We start from the raw sequence: 25,388 nt of genomic DNA, 5'->3' as shown, positions 1-25,388 counted from the left end.
GAGCCGTGCTCTGTTCATATTTGGTGTGTGATTGTGTTCAGTGTGAAACAGACTTTGGTCTGAAACTGGTTTTTCTCAGTGTTTACATTTGAATTCTTTATGTTCGTTGTCATCTTCACTAAAGTCAAAACATGTCCAAACCATGGACGAAGCGTTTTTCTTTGGTACGAGCTGCTAGAGTCGCTCGGTCTGCCTCCGTGTTGAGGTTCTCCTCCATGTGGCAGACTGGATGAGGCAGAGTCACATGACTACAGCACGGTCATGTGGTTTTCAAAAGGGACAGTACATGAACACACAGTAGATCTTAACATTAATTTTTTATTATTCATAATCCATCCGTGTATCCAGGACCTCCCAGACTGAATCTGCGTTTCTGGTATCGCCGATAAACTCAGACAAACAATATACCTGTTGATATTAAAACCTGGTGTGATATTAACAATGTACTAATACTGGTAACATTCAATTACAATATGAAAATAATACCAGATAATACCAGCTTGTTAATGTCATCTAAAATCAATAGTAATTTAAAATATCAAGACTATATTGATAACCAGGTATTATCAAAATCTGACAATATAATCAAGCTAGTATTATTGTATCGTAGCACCATGTTTGGTCATCACAAACATATATGCAGCAGTAAAGGCTGATACTGTGAACCTGAATTACAAAGCAGCATCATTGTTATTATTATTATTAATAAAATAATCCCAATCTAAAATTTAGCATGGGAATTATAGCATACATAGTTATTGTTTGGGTTATGTTTCTTTATTCATTAATATTTAATTATACTTTACATTAATATTTTACATTAAATTCCCCTGGGTTCAAGAGCTTAATGGTTAAAGGGGTTAAATGGGAGTTGACTGCACACTGAAAATCTTCAGGTAGCAAAGCTCTGTTCATATGTGTTCGAATATAAAATTAAAGTCAGATATATTAAACTTATATTAAATTATGCTGGATTACACTAACGCTGACCTAGTTGTGTAGTTTTCAGAAACCCACTAAATGGAGTCCTAAAGTCAGGGGCTCATTTCATTTGGCAATACCCCTCCAGCCAATCATCATCCCCCACTAAACCCACCATTTTGTAAATGCAACAGACAGAGTCAGGACAGAGTCATGGTTAATCCACTGTTTACAGCGCGGTCAGATCAGAGTGAGGTGTGATACACACGTGTAAATTATGCAGCCTTCTGAGTTGTCTGCTGAGATCCAGAACAGCGAGGACGATGGAGAAACGTAGCCAACACTCCTCGAGTCATGCTGAACACAGCCCCAGAAACACACAGATTATATATTATATAGTGCAGTTTCTGAAGTGCTGAGCCCAGAGCAGCAAAGAGTGGCTTCTCCCTATTACAGCTCAGTGGAGCATTTTGTTTAGCATGAGGCTAAATTCCTGTACTGGAACTTCCACTATGTGTTAGCTACATCAGCCTAATAGCTTTGGTACTAAACAAAAGATCTCATTTAAGACGACAACCACATTTATGTTGATTCACTAAAGAAAGAAAGGGGGAGATGGTTAAATTTTAATTGCTTGTTGTGGTGCTAAAGTTAGCTTTGTTCTTGGATTATTATTTTACAGCGGTTTCACCTCAGTTTCACAACAAATTTGAAGTACTAACCGGGATGAAGTTAGTAAGTGCTTAGCTCAGAAGCAGTAGCTTGGTGATAAAGCCCTTATCTCTGCTAAAGCCCACGCTAACACCCTCCACCAAGGACAATAAAACCTGCTGTTGTTTTTGAAGCGAGCTGGAGCATGGTTTTGGTTTTGCTCAGTGTGAGCTCCAGGGTGTGTATTTCTTAGTGTGTGAGACTCACAAAGAGAGAGAGAGAGAGAGAGAGAGAGAGAGAGAGAATGAAAATGTGTGGCTTACACTTGATTTCTGGATGTGTCAATATTTCTTACTAAACAAACATACACGTCAATGTTAACACAAACAAATTTCACCAGAGATTTTGGTAAACATCACCTCAGCACCTCGCTAACGGACTAACAGGCTAATCCTTATCACTGATGGTTTTTAGCACAATTAGACAATTAAAATGTTCTTTCTGATTGCACAAGGCATACAGCGGTGCCAACATAACCCAAAATTAGCAAGTTTCTTGTTCCATCTTAAATGGTGCAGCAGTAGCACATTGAAAATCTGAAGTAAGAACTCAAGGACACAAAACCCAACTCAGTCTCATCAAATAGACACATTTGGGCCTAATGTGGGGCCACTTTTGTACAGTGTATTTGTGATTTATTTGTGTGAATGTGTGTTTGTTTGTTTAATAAGCCATGCTCATGTGTAATGCTGACAGGCTTTTCTGAGAGTTTGGCCAAGTACAGCTACATTTTGAGCCCACTCAAACACACACACACACACACACACAACAGTGTCATCTTTCCATACATCGCAAGTCAGCAGGAAAAAAAAAATAGTGAGAAGAGGACTTTAACCCTTCTCCCTCACACACACACACATAATTTAACACTCCTAGGCTGACACAGACAATGAATAGAATACTATGACCAAGTCCACACCCTGACCCTGTGTCTGTGTGTGTGTGTGTGTGTGTGTGTGTGCGCGCGCGCGCGTCAGTCCATTTATAGCCCCACTCTTTCATAATAAAATATCAGTAACAGACAGATGTGTCAATAATTAATATTACTCAACAAGGAAAAGGCTGTTCAGTGTTTACTTTAGTGGGTTCAAAGTTGTCAAGCTGATAAAGAGTGTGTGGATGTGTGTTTAACAAAATATCATGTACAATACCTCTGCATATATATGTGTGTGTGTGTGTGTGTGTGTGGACAGTACAAAGGCTTTTGGAGATATTACTGTCTGGACTTTAATCTGTATTTTATTTATTAACCAATCAAATGACTGATCCGGTGTCAGCAGTTACATGAATGACATTGCAGGTTCACAGGGTCAGACGATATAAATAACGATACCAATAATAATAATAATAATAATAATAATTTATATAAACTCTGTCCCCTAATATTTTCCTGTTTTAGCTGCTCCCACTAGAGGGCACCAAAACGAATAATAATAATAATCCACATACTGAAGTTGGCATAGGTTTAAGTCAGATTTCCTTCCTGACGCAATCCTCCCATTAATCTGGGCTTGGGATCTGCACAACCAGTGTCTGGGAAGAAACTAGAGCACATGGAGGAAACCCTTGCTGACACAGAGAGAACACACCAACACAGATATGAGGCAAAGATCGAACCCAGGACCCCAAGGCCCTAGAGCTGTGTCGCAGTGAATCAACCTGCAGCATCACTGTGTAACTCACAATCCTACTTTTTCATGTTGTTTTGATAAACTTCCATATGATTTCATAAGAAAGAAATCATGAATAAATGTTGATAGAAATGTTATTTATTTCATTAGCACAAACTAAAACATTAACTACCGACTTAAATAACATTAGGTAAGATGTGGTTATCGCTTATACAGCTCCCCCTATTGTAATTCATTTTAACAGCACTGTACTGAAATCAATGAGGCAGAGGAGGGAAGGGGGGTGGTTTTCTGCCCTCTTCAAAAAATTACATATTGCAGTTTCTGCAGTGCTGAGCTCAGAGTAGCAACAGCTCTATTTTCCTTGTTGCAGCTCAGTGGAGTATCACAATGATTTTGAAGCTGTAATTTTAATGTTAAAAATATTACGTAATGTTCTTTTAAGGAACTGTTATATATTTCTTACTTAAATGTTATTTATTATGTAGTCCATTATAAACTCAGACATTAAGTTAAAACAAATTAAAACTGCAACACACTATAACTAGAGCAGTGTAGATTGTAAAGCGTCCTTGGGTGTCTAGAAAGGCGCTATATAAGTGTAACGATAATAATAATAATAACTATTTATAACATTTTTTAAAAAATATATAAAAAATTAACGTAAGCACTTTGTTGTCTCAAAGATTAAAAATGTAATAAATTGTTGTGCTTCAAGTTCCCGTCCTTGTATCAGATCATCTGAGTGGCTCGTCATTCTCCCTGTATCTCTTCAATGATTGGCTCATTAAGACTGGTCCCGCCTATTTTCTGCCGCTAGAATTTTTCTCTTTATATAATATCACAAATCTAATACAAACATTGATTTAATTTAGTCTTTAATTACCCCTTTCATGTTTATTGTTTTATGCCACAACTATTTCATCATCATCATCATTATTGGATTACTGTTATTGTTATTGATTGTTGCACTTATTTTCACAATTATTATTTTCATTATTATACTTATATATATATATATATATATATATATATATATATATATATATATATATATATATATAAAATTCTTAGACAACTAATATTTCAGTTATTATAAAATTTATGGAGGTTAAAATTACAAAAATTCTACTTTACTTTTCTGTGTGTTGGAACATCAGACATTTTGGCTGTAGACAACACAAAATACTAAAAAACTACTAGTCTCGCATCCACCTTCCTCTCTCAATCTTTATTCCACTCACCCCTCTCTCCACCCGACCCTCCATCTCTCCTCCACTTCCAAGAAAGTGGGGTATTTGAATGATGGCAGTGTACAAATGCTGCTGTATAAATTAACTTGCGTTTGCCTTGCATTGAATCAACCTTAATTTCTCAACTGTCTCTGCAAATCTGCTCACTTCCAAACAGTGTGTGAATGTGTGTAAACTCAGAGAAACTAAGTATAACATTCTGGGCGACTGGAGGTCACACTGCTTTTGAGATAAAAATATCAACTTCAAGGTTATTTTTACATTTTGCTTAATTTCTAAATTCCATGATGCAGTTTGGGCTTTTGTGACATGGCATCATTTCCATAACGAATTAAACTAAGCTTTATGACTTCAAGACTAAGACCACAACGTGCAACGTCAGGCATCAGCTGGAGAAGTTTAAAGCAGGGGATTTGTGAGAATCTGACCTCACGAAATGCATATTGCCATAGGTAAAGTTTGGCAGAGGAAGGCTAATGACTTGGGGCTGTTTACACTTTCAGGGTTAGTCCTAGGCCCCTTTTTTATGTGAAGCTAATGTTAATGCCACAGTTTCGGTAGACATTTAGATCATCATATACTTCCAAACTTTGAGGCAACAGTTTGTGGACAGCCATTTGCAATTCCAACCGTGCCCCTGTGCACAAAGCAAGGTTAAAAAAGACATGTTTTGGTGAGTTCGGTGTTGGAGGATATCCAGCATCCTGTACAGAGCCCTGACCTCAACCCATTAGACAGGTTTGGTACCGACCTTGTCCAGTGTTAGTGTCTGACCACTACTTTGACAACTTTCACTGAGGACATCGTGGCCAGTTCATTAGTGAGAAGAAGAGACATTAGCAACTGGACCTTACAGAACATAAACCTCATATTAAAAATGTATGTTTTTGGGTTCAGACCTTCTCAGATTTTTTAAAAAAAGTGGGGTTACTGACAAAAGCACTCGCCTGAAAAATCACCTGCTTCTTCTCCTGAGAAACCCTGTAATCTACAACTCCTTCATTACTATAATTCAGTGTTTCCTGGTCCTAATACTACATCTGAAGGTTTTCCCACTCTAACACGCCCACTACAACTCAAGAAGTGCTTGTTCTTACTTAACATATTAGGATTAAGTGTTTTAGAGCAGACAAAGCCCCAAAAAATGTAGAGTTGGGAGCTTATATCCAGCAAGTCTGATTATTTCAAAGGTGTGTGTGTGTGTGTGTGTGTGTTTGTCAGCTGTGTTCAGTAACCAAGTAAAACCTTTTCCAGCAACAAAGCAAAAATGTTTCCAGGTCCTCTTTCAAAATCAAAACAACTTCAAGGCTGTTTTCTCACGCAGTTTGTTTGCTGAGGTTTGTTCTTTGGGGACAAAGTATCTTTTCCTTCGGATTCCATAGGTTCCATGTTACAGTGAATAGACTGGAAAAGTGTTAGGGTTTAAATAATTACTGATAAAAACATAATAAAGATATAATAATAAAAAAATATTGGCAAATATTTCCATTGAATTTGTATTGGAAATAATTGCTTTAAAAACTATTTTACAGATCAACAGTAGAGTACAGGACTAATGTAAAATGATGGTTGTAACTGTCCATACAGTAAATATATTTAAATCTCAACTTCTACACTTTAGTTCCTACCAAACCTGTAACAGTGTGGTGACAAAATATAAATAATAAAATAATAATAATTAAAATAAAAAATGTAAAAAGCTAAATATGTACTTACAAATTGGCCTGGACTATATACACCTGTTGTTGTACCTATATGTCCCAAGGTCAATACACATCTATTTATTAAAATATTGGCCCAATTTTTAAAAGCTTGGAGACTTTTGTAATCCATCCATCCATTACCTGTAACCGCTTATCCAATTTAGGGTCGCGGGGGGTCCAGAGCCTACCTGGAATCATTGGGCGCAAGGTGGGATTACACCTTGGAGGGGACGCCAGTCCTTCACAGGGCAACACTCACACACTCACACCTACGGACACTTTCAATTCGCCAATCCACCTGCAACGTGTGTTTTTGGACTGTGGGAGGAAACCGGAGCACCTGGAGGAAACCCACGCGGACACGGGGAGAACACACCAACTCCTCACAGACAGTCACCCGGAGCGGGAATCGAACCCACAACCTCCAGGCCCCTGGAGCTGTGTGACTGTGACACTACCGTGCCGCCCGACTTTTGTAATATTAGGAACAATTACCTCAAATACATTAAGTAGATTTTCTGAAGTTATGTGCATTAAAACATTCAACCCAAGTTACACTATTAATCCACTGTTAATTAGGATAATTAATTAAACACTGTTTATGTTCCATTTCCTCTGTCTGAATAGTTTTTGCTAAAATTCATTGCTCTTTAAAGGGCTATAATTGCATTAATAAGCTATTATTTCATATAAGTAGTTTAAAATAAGCTTAAAATGACAATATCATTTATGACAAATATTTCTGGGACCACCACACAAAATAGCTGTTGTGAAAGTTTGCACACTTGTTTTTAAATATATTAATTAATTCATTCATTGTCTGTAACCCTTATCCAGTTCAGGGTCGCGGTGGGTCCAGAGCCTACCTGGAATCATTGGGCGCAAGGTGGGAATACACCCTGGAGGAGTGCCAGTCCTTCACAGGGCGACACACACTCACACCTATGGACACTTTTGAGTCGCCAATCCACCTACCACCGTGTGTTTTTGGACCGTGGAAAGAAACTGGAGCACTCGGAGGAAACCCATGCAGACACAGGGAGAACACACCACACTCCTCATAGACAGTCACCCGGAGGAAACCCACGCAGACACAGAGAGAACACACCACACTCCTCACAGACAGTCACCCGGAGGAAACCCACGCAGACACAGGGAGAACACACCACACTCCTCACAGACAGTCACCCGGAGGAAACCCACGCAGACACAGGGAGAACACACCACACTCCTCACAGACAGTCACCCAGAGGAAACCCACGCAGACACAGGGAGAACACACCACACTCCTCACAGACAGTCACCCGGAGGAAACCCACGCAGACACAGGGAGAACACACCACACTCCTCACAGACAGTCACCCGGAGGAAACCCACGCAGACACAGGGAGAACACACCACACTCCTCACAGACAGTCACCCGGAGGAAACCCACACAGACACAGGGAGAACACACTTTTAAATATATGTTAATTGAAATAAATTCCATAAAATAGTATTTTCCATGTTGTGTTTGATATATATTTATACCGTAAACAAGTTATATAGCATTTAGAAGTTTGTAAATCCCCATCCGCTGCTCAGAATAGCAAGGGCAGGTTAGATGGTGCAATGACTGACAGTGGCATCAACATGACAAACTAAACAAGGCATCAGCAGTGGAGAGAGACAACAAGCGTCAAGGTGGAACAAACACCGAGGCTAGCCCAGCTACACAGGGTTTGGACGCCCCTGCAGTGGATGACCACTGAAAGGTGAACGGCATGGAAAAGGCATGATGTTGCACTGAAGGTTCCATGTTCTACTCCAGAGTACGTCAAACACAGTCTTTGAATTTTGCACATGATGTTTATCATCAAAATTTACCTCATGCTATTTTGATAAATGAGGCCCGATGTGTAAAGTCATTTTATTATTTACATAGTGAGTCCTCTTTAGAATGGCTGGGATTTGAATTCAAGATTTTGGCAGCGTATTGATATTCATTCATTTTCAGCTGAAAAAATAAAATAAAAAAATCAATAGCAAAGTATTGAGAAACCCCAGGCAGACGTCGCTTCCATGAGCCAATAAACAAACTTGTTCCAAAATCCAGGCTGTTGGAGCTGTATTCTGTACAAATGGTGTTAGCGTTAGCACTTTTGGATTTGCTTGTGGTTAAAAACAACTTCTTCCGTTTTTGGTTTGAGTTAAAGAAGTAATGATTAAATGGTGAAATGGTGGAAAATCAGGAGTTGGCCTCAAACTGATCCAACCCCAACTGCACTTATCATCCCCCAACTATAGGCTCAATGCTTTAGCCGCTGCTGCGCTCAGGAACTGTTCTGAGGACGTTAACACTTTTATTTTAGTCACAACATTTTCCATCCACTATCCACTTCTCCCACAATGTGAACAAACCAGTCTGGGCTTGCTTTTGAGGAGCTGTCATCAAACACATAGGCAGACTCTTGGTTATTTATTACTGCTTACAAAGTAACCGAATGTTTACAGATTTTTGTTTGTGTTTGTATCTACATCATTGTTTTATTCTGAAATAAAATGTAATTCATTTTGTTGCAATAAAACTGTCTTGAAAAACTATTTTTTCTCGTATCACCAACAATATCGTTATCACAGAAAAACCCTGAAATATCATGATATTATTTCAGGGCCGTAATCATCCACCCCCTAAACCTATGCCACTTGGAAATCTGTGACGCTACTAGCATTGGTGGCTGTCACTGTGCTGAGGGAAGGGGACAGACCACTTAACCACTCAGAAGAGGTCATCTGTGGCTGACCTTACAGTCGCCCTGTGATCAGGCCTCGGAGATAAGTTATTAAAGAGTAAATATCGTATTGGAATTATTGTCATGGGCTTATTATGGATTAGCAAAACTGGAAAAGACAAAGTGAATATTCATTCACAACAAGAAAGAGAAATGCCATCAGCTGATTTTGGGTTAGTGTTTGGCTCCCAATGAGAACAACGAACAATGGCTACTTCATTCAAATCTCTAGTATGAACACACACACACACACACACACAGATTACTTCCCCTTGTCTGACATACACACAGTACATAGAACACACTGCTCTAATCTCATGTCAAGCATTTCCATCCATTCTTTATCTCTGTCACACACACACACACACACACACACACACACACACACACACACACACACACACACACACACACACACACACACACACACACACACACACACACACACACACACACACACACACACACACACACACACACACACACACACACACACACACACACACACACACACACACACAAAAAAGTGCTAAGTGTTACAAGAACAAAGCAAGCACTCCCTTAGGGACAGTATGTCCTAACAAGGCCTAAGCACAAAGGAATCCTCTGAGTGTGTGTATGTGTGTGTGTGTGTGACAAAAATAGTTTTAGTGAACTATAAGTGTAACATTTCTCTGTCGAATTAGTGCCAAATTACTGTCTGAGTGCAGTATTATTAGTTTATTATGTGATAATAACTGTGCACTACGTAGTGAGTATGGCACCACGCTGGGACACGGCCCGAGCTCCTCTACTGACGGACACGTCGACAAAGGCATGTAGTTCACACAGTGCTGACTGGGGTACTTTAACTCAAAGCCCCGGCACAAAATTAACACATCACAAATGTCTTTACCCTCAGGAGTCGCTGATTACGGCGACATGATCAACCCTCACGACTGGTTCCAGAAGAGACACGTGAGAAACACGTCACGCAGAACATTGCTGCCAATTTCTGTCAAATGTACAGCCTCTGTTCTTGTGTTGTTTTATGAAGACAGACAAGTAAAATGAAAATGGAGATATCATCACTTTAAAAATCAAAGTAAAGTGCACAACATCGGACCGGCTCTGAATTTATTTGAATATTTTAGTAAGATTTGTTTTGTCTTATAAAGGAAATAGAAAAAAAGGTTGAAATCTACTGACTATTTACTAATGAGTGAATAATAGAGAGTGTGTGAGAGAGAGAGCAAAAGAGAAAGAGAGAGAGGCAGAAGAATAATTTTCTGTTTTCTAAGGGTTAGTGTGGTACATCAGGGCAAAATCAGAAGTAAATAAAAATGGCCAAGAGCCTTAGGAGCTACATAGCGGATAACGTTTGAGGTGAAGGGGAATATGCCATTCATTTATGTCAGATTTATGACGTTGTGGGTGTGTGGGGGGCGGGGGTTACGGGTTGAGAAAGAAAGAGAGAGAGATCCATTTCATCTCATTCACCTTTGTTCCCACTGGACCCAGCAAGGGAACGAGTGAATAAGCCAAAGTGAGAGATGAGAGGAGCCTTTACTCCTCCGTCTCTGTGTGAGGTCAGTCCAGCTGGACACAGGTAACACGAGAAAACGGAGAGAAGAGGCGAGAGAGCAACAAAAGAGCAGAAGAGTCACATCAGCTAAATACACAAATACAGCTGTGTGATGGAAAGTGGGGGAATAAGACAGCGTGACACACACAGAGAGAGAGAGAGAGAGAGAGAGAGAGAGAGAGATTCATTTGTGGATAGAACCAGTGATCACATAATAGCATGGGGTCATAAGTGTGTGTGTGAGACTGGGTGAGTGTGTGAAACTGTCCATCAGAACTGGACTCAACATGTTTAGAGAGAAAGAGAGAGAGAGAGAAAGAGAGAACTTTAAGGAGAAAAATAAAACAAAGAGGGAAATAAAATCATATAAAGAGAAACAGAAAACGAGAAGAAGAAATAGAAGCAGAGCACAAGAAAAAGTTAAATTAAAGGAGGAAAACAGAAAAGGTGGACAAAAATAAAGAGAGGAAAAATAAAAAAAAGAAAGACAAAGATGTAACTAACAGAAAAAAGAATAAAAGAATAAAAGAGAGCGAGAGAGAGGTTATTTGAGCAGTGCCCCCTCTTTTACAAAAGGGACCCCAAGGAAACAGGCATCTCCATGGCAACCCAGACAGCTTTAACATCCACAGATTGAAGGAGGGACACTGGACCAACGGCAGAAAAAAAAAGCTTCCACCCCCCGTGCCCCTGAGTGTGTGAGGGGGTGGTCCACATTATGGGTTTTAAGAGAGTATCCAAGTAACAACAAACAAATAGCAGCACTGACACAAAACACACACTTCATCCACAACTAATGTCTTAGACGAGAGCACTTCTGGACACAGCTGTTTGTGTCCGTCCTTCCACAACTCAACACTGTGGGTCTGAAAGGACGTGGAGCTGGAGTGAAGCACCAACCCTGCACTGAGAAAAGAAAACAGACACAAGAAAACAATCTGCATGTATGCAAACCACTGTCCACACAGGAGCACTTTGTAGTTCTACAATTACAGACAGTGGTGGATCAGACACAGCAGTGCTGCTGGAGTTTTAAAAAACCCCTCAGAGTCTGGACCGAGAACAGTCCACTGAACAAAAACATCCAGCCGTCAGCGTCCTGTGTCACTGATGAAGGACTAGAGGACGAGCGACACACACTGTGCAGCGACAGGTGAGCTACTGTCTCTGACTTTACATCTACAAGGTGGACCAACGAGGGAGGAGTGTCTCACAGAGTGGACAGAGAGTGGACACAGGGTTTAAAAACTCCAGCAGCACTGCAGTGTCTGATCCACTCACACCAGCACAACACACACTAACACCCCACCACCACGTCAGTGTCACTGCAGCACTGAGAATGATCCACCACCACATCACACCTGCTCTGTGGGGGTCCTGAGTGCTGAAGAACAGGGGGGAACAAAGCCTGCAGAGCAACAGATGGACTACAGCCTGTCATTGTAGAACTACAAAGTGCTCCTGTGTGGATGACTAATATATTTTGTGGTAAATGTAGTGGTTTATCAGCTCTCTCTGTCTCTATTAAAAGCAGCAGAAGAGGAAGACCCCACTTTCAGTTCAGAAATGGCAAGGCTGCACATGACTGATACACCAGCACCCACACACACACTCACTCACTCAAAGATCTGTTCTGCATCCACCTACCTCCAGCACGTAACGTAAAATTCAAAACAGAGGACCAAAGATAGGTAGAAAAAAAGAAATGAGAGAGATATAAAGAGAAAAACATGGAGAAAGCAAATTAAAGCCGTGTAACATCATCCAGCTCATTATAGTGAGTTTTAAAGATAGCACCACGAGCTAAACCTTTCTATTGTTTTTAAACTTAGGTCATTTTGGGGCTTGAGCCACCGACAGCCTCCACTAGACGGCTATAAACCCCTCCAGCTCTGGAGCAGTGGAACTGTTTTCTCTGGAGAGATGGAGCATAAGGAAGTTTTAAGGTGGTCTCACCATTGTCCCTATCAGTTCTCAGATGCAAAGGGTGGTGGTGGTGGGGGGTGGGGACTGCAGTGCGGTCAGAAGTTCAGAAAGACGAGTGTGAGAACTGTCCCCTGCCTCTGAGATCAGAGCTGATGACTTTGATAGCAATGTTTAGCATATCAACTAGATTTAGATCAGGTGGAAAATACATGCAGCTGGAACAGTGGATTCACACACACGGTGGTGTTGGTTCTGCTAAACTTATAGGGACCTCCAATGAAATAAAGATCACTGTAGATAATAAACACTACACCTACACCTTACCCTGACCTCAGTGACCAAAGGTAAATCATTTCCCTCTTAATTTTTCACATTCAAGCTCCAAGTTTTGTATGAAAATAAAATTAGACGTTGTGAGGACCACCTAAGTGACCTCACAATAACACAAAATGTGTGCGATTCCTATCGTTGGGAGTATATCTGGTCCTTGCAAATGTATAAAAACATGCCCATGTACACACAGCACCGGTGTGAACTAGTGCTTCGTTCTGATCCGGTGGGCAAATGAAAATAAAGGCTGCTAATGTGACTTTGCTGTCAACAGTAGAGAGTCAGAGTGACCTTAGAAGATGTGGACAGCCAAAACATTAAGACCACCCCCAGGGCTCTATAGTGCGTATAGAGGACAGTATCAAGACAGTGGATGAAGGGAAGTGGGGGAATTATTCAGCAGCGAACAACCCATCTTACTGTGAAAAAAGGGGGTGTTCTCTTACTGTGAGCCAATAAAATAATAATATCTAATAAATATCTTATACTAAAAAGAGCAAACACACTATCATTTTCATATAATGCCAACTTTTCCCAAAATCTTGGTTCACTGTATTATCACAGCATTCCTGACCAACCCTATTCGATACTCACAAACCATCACTTTAAGACCAGACAGCGCTGACCTACAAATGCAAGGTTGATGTAACTGCTGCTGGCGTCTGATCCAGATTTTTAACACAGCCACGTTCCGACCAACTACAAACTTTTTCTCAGAAAAAGATAGTGTTTAACCATTGACCTTATTTAAATACGAAATAAAAAAATATAATGCTCTGTAAACATAACAGCTTGGAGAATTGTTCTTATAAACCTCAGCTAACATCTTTTCCTGGAGCTGTATAAGCTTTCACTGTTACTGTAAAACTCTAGTGTAAAGTCCAGGGAAAAAAGACAATGGGGAGAAGTATGACAACATGAAGAAACATTCTGTACATTCATCTTTATCATCTGCAGTGAGAAGGGTACAATAAGGTTAAAGTCAAGTTTACTACATTATTATCCCACTTCTTTAAAGATATTTTGATATCCAGTGAAAATTTACTTCAAATCATTAGTGTACAAATCTTCTACAGCTTATAGAAAACTTCCAAACAGCAGGTGCTTTTGTCAGTTTGCTGCTCATTGACTATCTGCAAAGGGAGCTTAATACTGCATTGTAAAAAGTATTAAAAAAGAACAAAGTAATACATTTTTATTTAAAACAAATAACAATACATTACTTTTAGTAAAAACAATCCCAAATAATCAAATATTAACTAGAAATTAGCTGCGTTTCACTTCCTTAATGTGACAGATAACAAGAGATACATGACAATATGGGTGCTTTTATAGGATGGTGAGATCAGGTAAAAGCTTTAATAAAATCACATTTTTTGGGGTTATCAAAAAAAATCTCAAATGGAATTTATTAAAAATTATAAGGAAATCAATATATATATATTTATTTCTAATAAGACACCTGCATTTCTGGGTTTATATTAACCAGATTTTAGTGAGATATACTGCAATGTACTAGTTTGTGTATCATCAGAGCAAACAAACAAACAAAAAAGATCTGATTTGAAAAGTACATACATTTTATTACTTTAGCCCATGGTGATTGTGTCCACTGACAAATGACTTCCACTTCCTTCCTTAAGCTTGTGTCCAACCTTGAATTGTCATAATCAAAGTCCTGTTTGGATCCATCATACTTTCAATACGACATATGAGCAAAAGAATTACAGCTTCCTATTGGCTCACCTCATTTGAATCACAGGATATAATTCACTGTGTGAAAATAAATGACTTGCATGTGAAACTGGCATCTGGCTTATCTTTATAAAAAGAAACATTCAACCGCAGCGTTACATCACATCCTCGAGATGAACATGAACAGTTTTGTAAACCCAGATAACATTAAGAGGTGCTGAGGAACATAAATAAATAAATAAAACAAGTCTCATGTTGATAGCTTATGCTTACAAATTAGATCAAAAAGCAGAGACTTGGTAGCACCGTGTTAACGGATAAATTCTGCACCGCTCCCTAAATGTGGATACCTGATGACACAAGAGGAAATGCTAACTGTGTTAGCATAGTTAAACTGAACTAACTTAGGCTAGTTCATAAAACAATAATTAAACAAAAGCTCACTGATGATTGCGTTAGCACAGAAAAGTTGGTAATTTCCTTTCCCTAATACTCACATAAAACGAAATGCTATATCTGTGTTAGCACAGCATCAAGGGTAAGGGTTTTATTGCTCTCATTCATTACAAACGCGTCAACACAAAAGTTCTTTTCCTGTTTATTTACTCATAAAAATTATATGCTAATTTTATTATTATTATTATTTTTGGTGTTTATTAATAATGCACAAAATTTGTTAGATGTATTCATTCGTTCATTGTCTGTAACCCACAGTCCGGAGGAAACCCACGCGGACACAGAGAGAACACACCACACTCCTCACAGACAGTCACCCGGAGGAAACCCACGCAGACACAGGGAGAACACACCACACTCCTCACAGACAGTCACCCGGAGGAAACCCACGCAGACACAGGGAGAACACATCACGCTCCTCACAGACAGTCACCCGGAAGAAACCCACGCAGACACAGGGAAAACACACCACACTCCTCACAGACAGTCACCCGGAGGAAACCCACGAAGACACAGGGAGAACACACCACACTCCTCACAGACAGTCACCCAGAGGAAACCCACACGGACACAGAGAGAACACACCACACTGCTCACAGACAGTCACCCGGAGGAAACCCACGCAGACACAGGGAGAACACACCACACTCCTCACAGACAGTCACCCGGAGGAAACCCACGAAGACACAGGGAGAACACACCACACTCCTCACAGACAGTCACCCGGAGGAAACCCACACGGACACAGAGAGAACACACCACACTCCACACAGACAGTCACCCGGAGGAAACCCACGAAGACACAGGGAGAACACACCACACTCCTCACAGACAGTCACCCGGAGGAAACCCACGAAGACACAGGGAGAACACACCACACTGCTCACAGACAGTCACCCGGAGGAAACCCACACGGACACAGAGAGAACACACCACACTGCTCACAGACAGTCACCCGGAGGAAACCCACGCAGACACAGGGAGAACACACCACACTCCTCACAGACAGTCACCCGGAGGAAACCCACGCAGACACAGGGAGAACACACCACACTCCACACAGACAGTCACCCGGAGGAAACCCACGAAGACACAGGGAGAACACACCACACTCCTCACAGACAGTCACCCGGAGGAAACCCACACGGACACAGAGAGAACACAATTTGTTAAACTCTTTTAGCAAAATACCAATGGCTTGTTAGTGTTCTCATTTTACGTGAGACAAATGTATAGTCAAATTCTCTTCTGTATGAGCATAAAATTACATGGACAAATTTTTTGTATTTTTTTTTATTATATAACTAATGACAAATCTAAATGCTAATATAAACACACACAAAAGTGGGGTACACTTTATTAGTTTAATTCTCAAACCGAATAAAACACTAACCGAAGATAAAATGAAACACTAACTTCTGAGCACAGTACGTTGTGTCATTTGTGTATTCCACGAGGTAATATCACAAAACGCAATGCTACATCTGTGTTGGCTGAATGTGCTACCATTAGTGTGGCACCAGTGTGACACCATGCTAGCACGCCCAGGAGTCACTTTTGATTTGATTATTTCACTAAATAAGACAAAAAGAGATGCAAATCCAGGGCTAGCACAGTACAATAGATCAGGGTTTTGTTGTTGTTCCTTTCTTGGCCACAATGTGATATGTAGGTTATTTTTCCCATGAACCGAGCTGAACTTCACTGACCCTTGAGAATGACACCAGTGTAATGACCATCATTAGACAAAGGAGATGACGCTAACAGACACTCAGTCATTGGACTAGCCAATGGTCGGCTTCGATACGATGAGCAGACGGAGCGAGGGAGAACCGCAAAATAGGGAAGAGGGTGAGAGAGGTAAGAAAAAGAGGAAGAGATGCAAAGAAGGGGTATCATCACACACACACACACACAAACACTTTAGCTCTCTTTGATAGAGACTATTTCTACATGCCCGTTTTACTGCGGCTACAGGGCCGCACTCGTTCTCCGTTTGTCCCTCGTTCTTTCCCTCACTCTCCCTTTCATTTGCGCTCTCTGATCTCACCAATTGCTGAAGGGATATTTGTCATTCCTGTGAAAAAGCCAGCGTTAAACAGTGAGGTCAAGTGTGTGTGTGTGTGTGTGTGTGTGCACGCGCGCATGTTTAGATCAATGCTATCTTGTGTAACCTTTGCAAAAAAGAGGGACACAAGTGTTAAGTACAAAGTGTTTTTTATACCTCCACCATTCATTCTCTCTCTCTCACACACACACACACACACACACACAAAATCTCCTAGAACTGCTACTAGTTTAACCCTAACCCTTAACTCAACCTTAAAACTCATCTTCACCCTAAAAATGTAATCATTACATTGTGGGGACCAGCTGGTTGTCCCTCAGGAAAGACAAGTCCTCATAATATGCGTGTATAAACAGGCTAATGGTCCTCACAATGTGGTACACACACAAAAACACATTATATCACACACACATTTGATGCAATCATCTAATTTCATCTAATTTCCAAAATTCCCATCAAATTTTACCAAAATGTAGTCACTCAGACACATGTTTACACTGGAGCTACAGAAGTAATGCAGCTAATCAGTCCCTGAACTTAACAGCCCACTCATTATCAAGTTGCTAACAAGAGAATCCTAGTTCCAAACCATGACAGATCAACTACCCAAAAACTACCAACAGTACAGCAACCTACAGGGTTAAAGTCGTTGTTAAAGACAACTGCTCCCCTTCGCTTTTATTTCTTTTTTTCTCTCTCTTTTTTTTTACTGGAGTCAGAATCAGAGACTAATTTCTTGTTTTTATTTTTTATCATTAAACTATTTTACAGAAATATTAAAAGGAAAGGTAAGCCATTTTTACCAATAAAATGATCCAACAATATGTTTTGAAGAATATTTATTATTTTTTATACTCATTCACTCACTCATCTGTAACCCTTATCCACTTCAGAGTCGCGGTGGGTCTGGAGCCTACCAGGACTCAATGGGCGCAAGACAGGAACACACCCTGTGTGCCCAATGATTCCAGATAAGCTCTGGACCCACCGCGACCCTGAAGTGAATAAGGGTTACAAATAATGAATGAATGAATTTTCATTGATTTGCATACACCCCTCTATCTTCAGGTTTTTATTGATTTCCTTCTGTATTTACTTATTTATTACACATTTCTACAACAAATGCTTACAACTGTTGACCTCTCCTTCTGCAGAAGAAGGATGTGTTGTATCTACAATGTTATCTATTCTTAATAAAATAAACTGGATTATAAATCCACTGTTCTACCTTTAAAAGGTACATTACACTCTTTCTGTCTTTAGTGACAATAACACACCTGTACAGGACATTTTTTATGGACAGTGTAATGTCAGGTTAATGCTTGTGCCTCAGTGTGAGCAGCAATCACTGGAGAAATATCACTGATTGTTTCTGTAAATATTACACTGTTTTGTCCACGTTGTGCAGCGTTAGCGCTAACCTCAGTGTCCACACGCTCAGAACTGTTTATGTGGCTTCTGACACTGTGTAACATACTGTTATCTGTAAACATGACCAAAGGTACACCATCTGGATTACGGAACAACAGCTCGACATGGGGGAGAGAGAGAGAGAGAGAGAGAGGAGGTTACGTGTCTGTTGTTTCCATGTGTCAAACTCAATCTCATCATTTTGTAAGGTGAACTTCAGTGTGTGTGTGTGTGTGTGTGTGTGTGAGCTGCATTCTGAAAGCTCTATCATAAACATTTTCCAAAAACACCAATTCCCCACATTCTCAACGTAACTGTCCATTCCACCTTAAATTTCAAATCTATTCGAGGACAGGGTCAAAATAAAGGGAAACTTCTAGTGAAATCTGCTAGAATACTTCGGCCAAGCCATTTAAGGTGGAATGGAAAGTTAAAATAAATGCCAATATGAATGTTTCACACATTTTAAGGCGGAAATTTAAAATTCCATTAAAGGAACAGTAAATGAGATTTGGTGTTTTTACTCATGGGCTCCGCCTACAGTCACAGAGAATAGTTCATTTTCAAAGCACTGCCCTGAAATGAAAGGTGGGGGGGGGGGGTTGGTTTCCTACCCGCCTCCAAAAGTTACACAGTGCAGTTTCTGCAGTGCTGAGCCTAGTGTAGCTACGACAGAGTCTCTATTCTTCCTGTCACAGCTCATTGGAGCATCACAATGATTCTGAAGCTGTAGTTGTAAGTTAAAAATATGACTTTGTGTTGCTTTAAGCAGCTTAGCCTAATTATTCTATTAATTGATTCGCTTCTTGATGTGGGTTTGGCTTTCCAGCCGAATGAGTCATGAACCCCAACAGATTTCATCACTACCGTAAACACATCAGGAGTGTGTAGGCGGCTGTAGGGTCTCCCCCCACTGACTGAGATCAAACAGAAGCTCATCACACTGAGGGGAGGGAGGGGGGATAATGACCGTTAGGGTCCATCAACGTCCTTCTGTGGTTTAAAAGTCAAGGTCCAGTCCAGCGTCTCCATCAGAAAGCACAGTAAAATCCATCCCGGCTGTTTGTCTTCACTCTCACACCAGACAGGTTTGATCCACGATGGACAACAGCTGAATCCGAATCGGAAAAACGTTCCTTTATACATCTCAGTCGGAATAGAATTCATACATCTGATAATCTCTTCAACAGCAGAGTCATGTGCGATTTCTTTCCCAAATAAATTCAGTCACAATTCCTGCTCTACTACCTCGGGATCCGGAGCCACACCCCAACCCATTCCCATCAGACCCCAGTCTTTAGTTAGTCCTTTAAAAGGCACAATACGTAAGATTTAATATTTTTGCTCCTAGGCTCCACCTATGCAAGTGTGGATGGTTTCCCACCCTCCTCCTAATGTTACACAGTGCGGTTTCTGCAGTGCTGAGCCTGGAGTAGCAGCGACAGAGGCTGTGTTCTCGCTGTCACAGCTCAGTGGAGCATCACAATGATTTTGAAGCTGTAATTTTAAGGTAAAAATACTACCTAGTGTTGATTTGAAATGTTTACACAGTCAACGTCCAGTTACAGGACACATGTTAAAGCCAAGTGTAGAAAATAACTGTCTGATTGTGGGTTTCAGCACAGATAAAAGATAATCACTAGTGCTTCCCTGGAATAAGAGACAAATTAATACTTTGAAAGCATAGTTTATGGGAATTTAAACATTAATGGGTGCCCAGTTTTGGTCAAAATTACACAAGGATTAAATAGAAACAAAAATTTAAGACAGTTTCTTTTTACAAAGTGACAACAAGCGATTTGAAGCATGACATATTTTGAGAATGCTACTGTGTGCTGTGTCATTACAGTGTGTGTGTGTGTGTGTGTACAAAGTCTGAGAGAGTGAGACAGTGAGAGGAGGTCAGTTCAGTTATTAAATCAAGAACAGTTTCACCTGGATAAGACACACACACACACACACACACACAGTGTAGATTAGTCATTTCCACTCTCCGGACAGAAGAACAATGAGAGACAGGGACCAGCAAACAGAACAGACAAATTATCTCCCTCTCTCTCACACACACAGGTCTTATCTGATAACACACTCACAGACACACACCACACACACACAGGTCTTATCTGATAACACACTCAGAGACACACACCACACACACACACACAACATGAAAGGGTTTAAAAGACCAGGCCTTATCCGAGTCTTATAATGCTCTGTCAAAACAAATTGCACCCCTCTCCGTCTGTGTCTCTTTTCAAGTGTCCCATCGCATTCTCTCTCTCTCTCACTCTCCCACTGGATTACGAGAGAGAGAGAGAGAGAGAGAGAGAGAGAGAGACCCTGATCTGATTTCAGTATCTGATCCCTGATCAATCAAACTCGGATGATCAAAAGTGAACCAGCAGAATCTAGGGGGTGGGGTTTCGAGGGTGGGGTTGGGGTTATGGGCGGAGCCTGTGCTCTGGAGGACTTCACCTCTGTCCCCAGTCAAAACAACCTCTGTCCAGATGTGTATTCCCAAGTTTCCAGACGACTCTCTCGAGGCCAATGTCAGGACTCGCAGCTTGTGCTTAAAGGCAGCAAAGAAAATGACTGTCTCTAATAAATACATATCACTACTCTGCATCCATTCATCCACTCATCCAATTACAAACAAAGCTGGGAGCCAATCAGAAGTCTTCTTCAGAAAGCTGAAAACTACTGCTACTGTTCCTCTGGTCACATCACACTTCCCTGTAACTGCTGCACCATTTAAGGTGGACTGGAAAATTCACATAGGAATCTTATTCTCCTGAATGTAACTGCTGCACCATTTAAGGTGGACTGGGAAATTCACATAGGAATCTTATGCTCCTGAATGTAACTGCTGCACCATTTAAGGTGGACTGGAAAATTCACATAGTGACTTTTGGACAAATATCTTCCGTTTTGGAGCATCTATGGCGTCCACTGATGTGAATTCCCGTTGGGAGGTGGGAGGCACCACAGGGATTGCTGAGAGTTCAATACTGATTCTGTAGGAGTGTTCAGACAGCACGGCTGGCATGGAGCTGCCCGGGGAACTGTGGATCCTTTCAGGATTTACAGCTGGGGAACATCCCACACACACACTCACTCACTCTCTCTCTCTCTCTCTCTCTACACAACAAACGAACACCTCTTGCTACACATAGTCCAGCTGCAAGACAAAGACACTGTGTCTATATGTTTGTGTGTGTGTGTGTGTACACATGTATATTTGTGTGTGTAGTGGGGACACTTGGTGAAGGCTTGTCATCTCTAATGAGAGCAGCACATTGTGTGGACTTTGTGTGTGTGTGTGTGTGTGTGTGTGAGAGACAGAGAGAAAGAAAGAGAGAGAGAGAGTATGAGTGTGTATTTGTTGCTGATTCAGCTGTGGATCGAGGTTATGTAACTACAAAGCGATCATGAACAAAAACAATGCAGAAGTGTTTCTGTCTCAATATTAGTTCACCCCCAAAACGAGTCCATACACACACACACACACACACAAAGCCTTGGAGAGAGAGGTAGGAGAGACAGGGAGATGGATGCACAGAAGAGAAGTCTTCTCCCTTGATTCATTTACAAATGATTCTTCACTGATTCTGAGTTACACTGGGGGTTTACACTGAATCGTTTTCTAAAGAATCGTATCATTCCGTAAAATCTGAGAGTAACAAGTAGAGAAAGAAAAGAACGGATCAGATACACCTGGCAGATTGGAGGAGAAAATGAGAACAAAAAAATGAGAGAAAGAGAGAGAGTGACATGAAAGACTGAAAAAAAGAAACAAGCTAACAAGAAAGGAATATAATACAAACAAAACATAGAAAGTAAAAAGAAACAACTAAAAGTAAAGAAACAAAAGCGAGACAGCAAAGAAAACAACGAAAGAAATAATAAACTGTAAGAAAATAAATGAAAACAAGCAAAACAACAAAGAAAATCAAGAAACGAATGAAAGAGAAAGAAAGAAATATCTCTGCTCCAGGTGTTTTCAGTGTCACAGCTGCATCACTCACTCACACGCGCGTGCGTGCGTTACTGTCCTAATCGGTAGGACTCCCAACCTACAAGCACGGAGGACAAGCGCGAGACGATGCACGTGCACCAACAAACACTGCATGAACCGCTCCGCCTTTAAACCAACAAGCCAGTAAACAAGGAAACAAACAAACACACAAACTCACCAGAGTCTGCTCATACTGCAGCGCGCGCTGGTCCGTGCCGTCCCCGGCCATGGTTCTCGTCTCGCGGGAGAGAAGGAGAGAGCGCTCCGGAACGAAAGTCAGTCACTCACTCACTCTGGCTCGCGCACGGGCACACACTCAGGACCACGGGCACGCGCGCCGTGTGAAGACTACCGCGCGAGAGAAAGCTTGACTCGGCGTGACCCGCCGTTGCGTAACGTCGCGAGCTCCGGTCATTTTTATACTCCGCGAGAAGTTTTCACGAGCTCGAGCCGAGGCGGGACTCGCGCGAGAGGAGGCAATTCTCTCCACCCACTGTGCTCCCCCCGCGCTCCAACGCAATGGTACAGTCCTCTCTCTCTCTCAACTTTCTGCCAAAGTTTCCTCAGAGTGGCAGAACCGACTCTTTCCTCCTGTTCACCTGAAGTGAATCGATTCAGCCAATTCAGAAGGAAACAGGTTAAGATGCCAAAAGAAAAATAAAGGAATGAAGAAATAAAATACATCAAAGTGAAAAAAACGAAGTCATAAAAGTGGAAGTCAGTCCCAGTAAACAATTAACCGTTGATTCAACGTTGAAATAACATAATGACTGCCGTCTAATCAAAGTTCTCTTAAGGTTGAAAATGAAAGTTGAAAAGACGTCCAAACACAGACATTGAAAAGACGACTATTTGACGTATTTTGGACGCCCATTGACGTTATTAATTGGTCCCGAAATACATTACTTGTATAAAACGCGTTTTGGACGTCCACTGACGTTATCGATTGGTCACCACTTAACTAACTTTTTAAATGGATTTTGGACGTCCATTGACGTTTAAAATATGTCCTTGACGGACAGACTACTTTTAGACCTATTTTGAACGTCCAGGGACGTTCCTTGTTTACTGGGGTGGTGTTACCTTCTGCACTTTACCAATCGAGTGGATATTATTAAAGGTTCTACAATTTATAAAAACATAGAAGACACAGGTTCACACAGTTTTATATAGTAAACCAACACGCTATGTTTGAGGTGAAGACCTGGAGATGTCTGGTTCCATTAAACACCATTGTAATGAAATCTGCCTTTAAGACTTTCTGAAATAGCCGTTTTACATGAAATTACATCGTATGACGTTTTATATCTCAGCTCTTTCATAAAAAGAAAGTTTGAAAAGTTGGTAGAATTCCCCTTTAAAGTACACAAAAAAAGTTAAAAACTAAGGGAATAAGTGAGGACAGGAAGCAGGAACTAAATATGCATCTATATTTATATTCACTTTATATATATTCATATAGGTGATAATAAAAGAAACAGCAGAAATAAACGAATTTCAGAATCAAATGAGATCAGGATAAGCTTCGACTCATTTAAACTTAATTGGAACTAATGCTAAAGAACTGATTTAACGAGTCGGTTCATCCGCTGTTCGAACATCGAGTTCCAGCGCCGCGGACGAGAAGCGGTTTGAACCGCCTCAGAGGTCTGAGGTGAATTTTATCTCGTCGGCGTTTTTCCTGAAAAAGTGTGTTTAATCATTTTCTTTCTTTTGTGTTTTAGAGTTAAATATTAATCTTTGTCAGAAAGTGAATCGCGTCTGCCGCTAACAGCTAAAAACACAGCTTCGTTTTAACCGTTTTACACAATAAACTAACACCAACACTATAGTGAAAACATAGCGTACCGGTTAGGCTTGACATAATATCAGTTTTCTCTTCATATTCATTTAATGTGCGTAAAAATGTGGAAAATTATAAAAACACAGCTGAATTTTTCAAGTTGAGGACAATGTGTTCCTCCATATATTTCTCATTAATTAAAGATTTAGGGGATTTCTTTTTAAAATAACCTGTGGCTAACTGAAGCTGATTTGAAATTGATATTAGATTTGGCTGACATCATTCAGTTAATCCCACTTAGATTATAGACTAAATCTGAGTCAGGAATATACACTAGAGCTAAACGTTTACTGGACACTCATCCAACATGTCCTCTGAAGTTATGGGATGTTATAATGAGTGAGCCCCACATTTGTGCAGTTACATCATTTATGAATTTTCACAAATGTATGTGTTCTTTAGACATTTTTTGGTGTGGTAAGTATTTGTTAAGCTCCAGATTATCCCTTATGTTTGTGTATTTATAATGTATTCAACTGAATTTAGCCTAAGTCAAGTCACCTTTATTTCTATAGCACATTTCAAAGACAAGTGGCAGCCAAAGTGTTGTACATTCATTAATTAATTTATTGTCTGTAACCTTTTTCCAGTTCAGGGTTGCGGTGGGTCCGGAGGCTCCCCAGAATCACTGGGGGCAAGGCAGGAGTGCACACTCACACATCCACTCACACCTACGGACACTTTTGGGTCACCAATCCATCTACTAATGTGTGTTTTGGACCGTGGGAGGAAACCGGAGCACCCAGAGGAAACCCACGTGGACACAGAAAGAACACTCTAGGAAATCTAGCTAAATGTAAAACGTCATTTTACTGAACATTTCTACTGACACATTTGTGACTTTGTGGCCAAAAGTGTGGACACTCTTCTGAAGTTTCAGGGACAGTTTTACAGTAGACATTGGAACATTGCTGTAAGGATTTGACTGTATTCAGACATGACAACATTAGTTATGTGCTGTCAATCCATAATATAATTATAATTAACCGCAAAACATTTGCTGCAATTTATCGTGATTAATCACACTACCTCTCCTCAAGACTGAAACCTCTTTTACAACGGATAGTCAAATGTAAAATAAATAAATCACA

The 25,388-nt window shown here is 40.6% G+C and overlaps 1 protein-coding gene across 2 annotated transcripts in view; it reads right to left on the bottom strand.

The window, feature by feature from the left end:
• clcn2c (chloride channel 2c) overlaps nucleotides 1-22,846 on the bottom strand; it is an 85,484-nt gene extending 62,638 nt beyond the window's left edge. For both annotated transcript variants that reach the window (XM_066666520.1, XM_066666530.1), the window contains exon 1: nucleotides 22,633-22,846. In XM_066666520.1, the coding sequence (XP_066522617.1) occupies nucleotides 22,633-22,683 (51 nt within the window). In that variant the 5' untranslated portion in view covers nucleotides 22,684-22,846. The remainder of the gene's footprint in view (nucleotides 1-22,632) is intronic.
• Between the last annotated feature and the right edge of the window lie 2,542 nt (nucleotides 22,847-25,388).

The sequence above is a fragment of the Hoplias malabaricus genome, chromosome 1 (assembly GCF_029633855.1).
Source record: "Hoplias malabaricus isolate fHopMal1 chromosome 1, fHopMal1.hap1, whole genome shotgun sequence".
Taxonomy (NCBI): Eukaryota; Metazoa; Chordata; class Actinopteri; order Characiformes; family Erythrinidae; genus Hoplias; species Hoplias malabaricus.
This window is presented reverse-complemented; position numbering and strand designations above follow the sequence as displayed.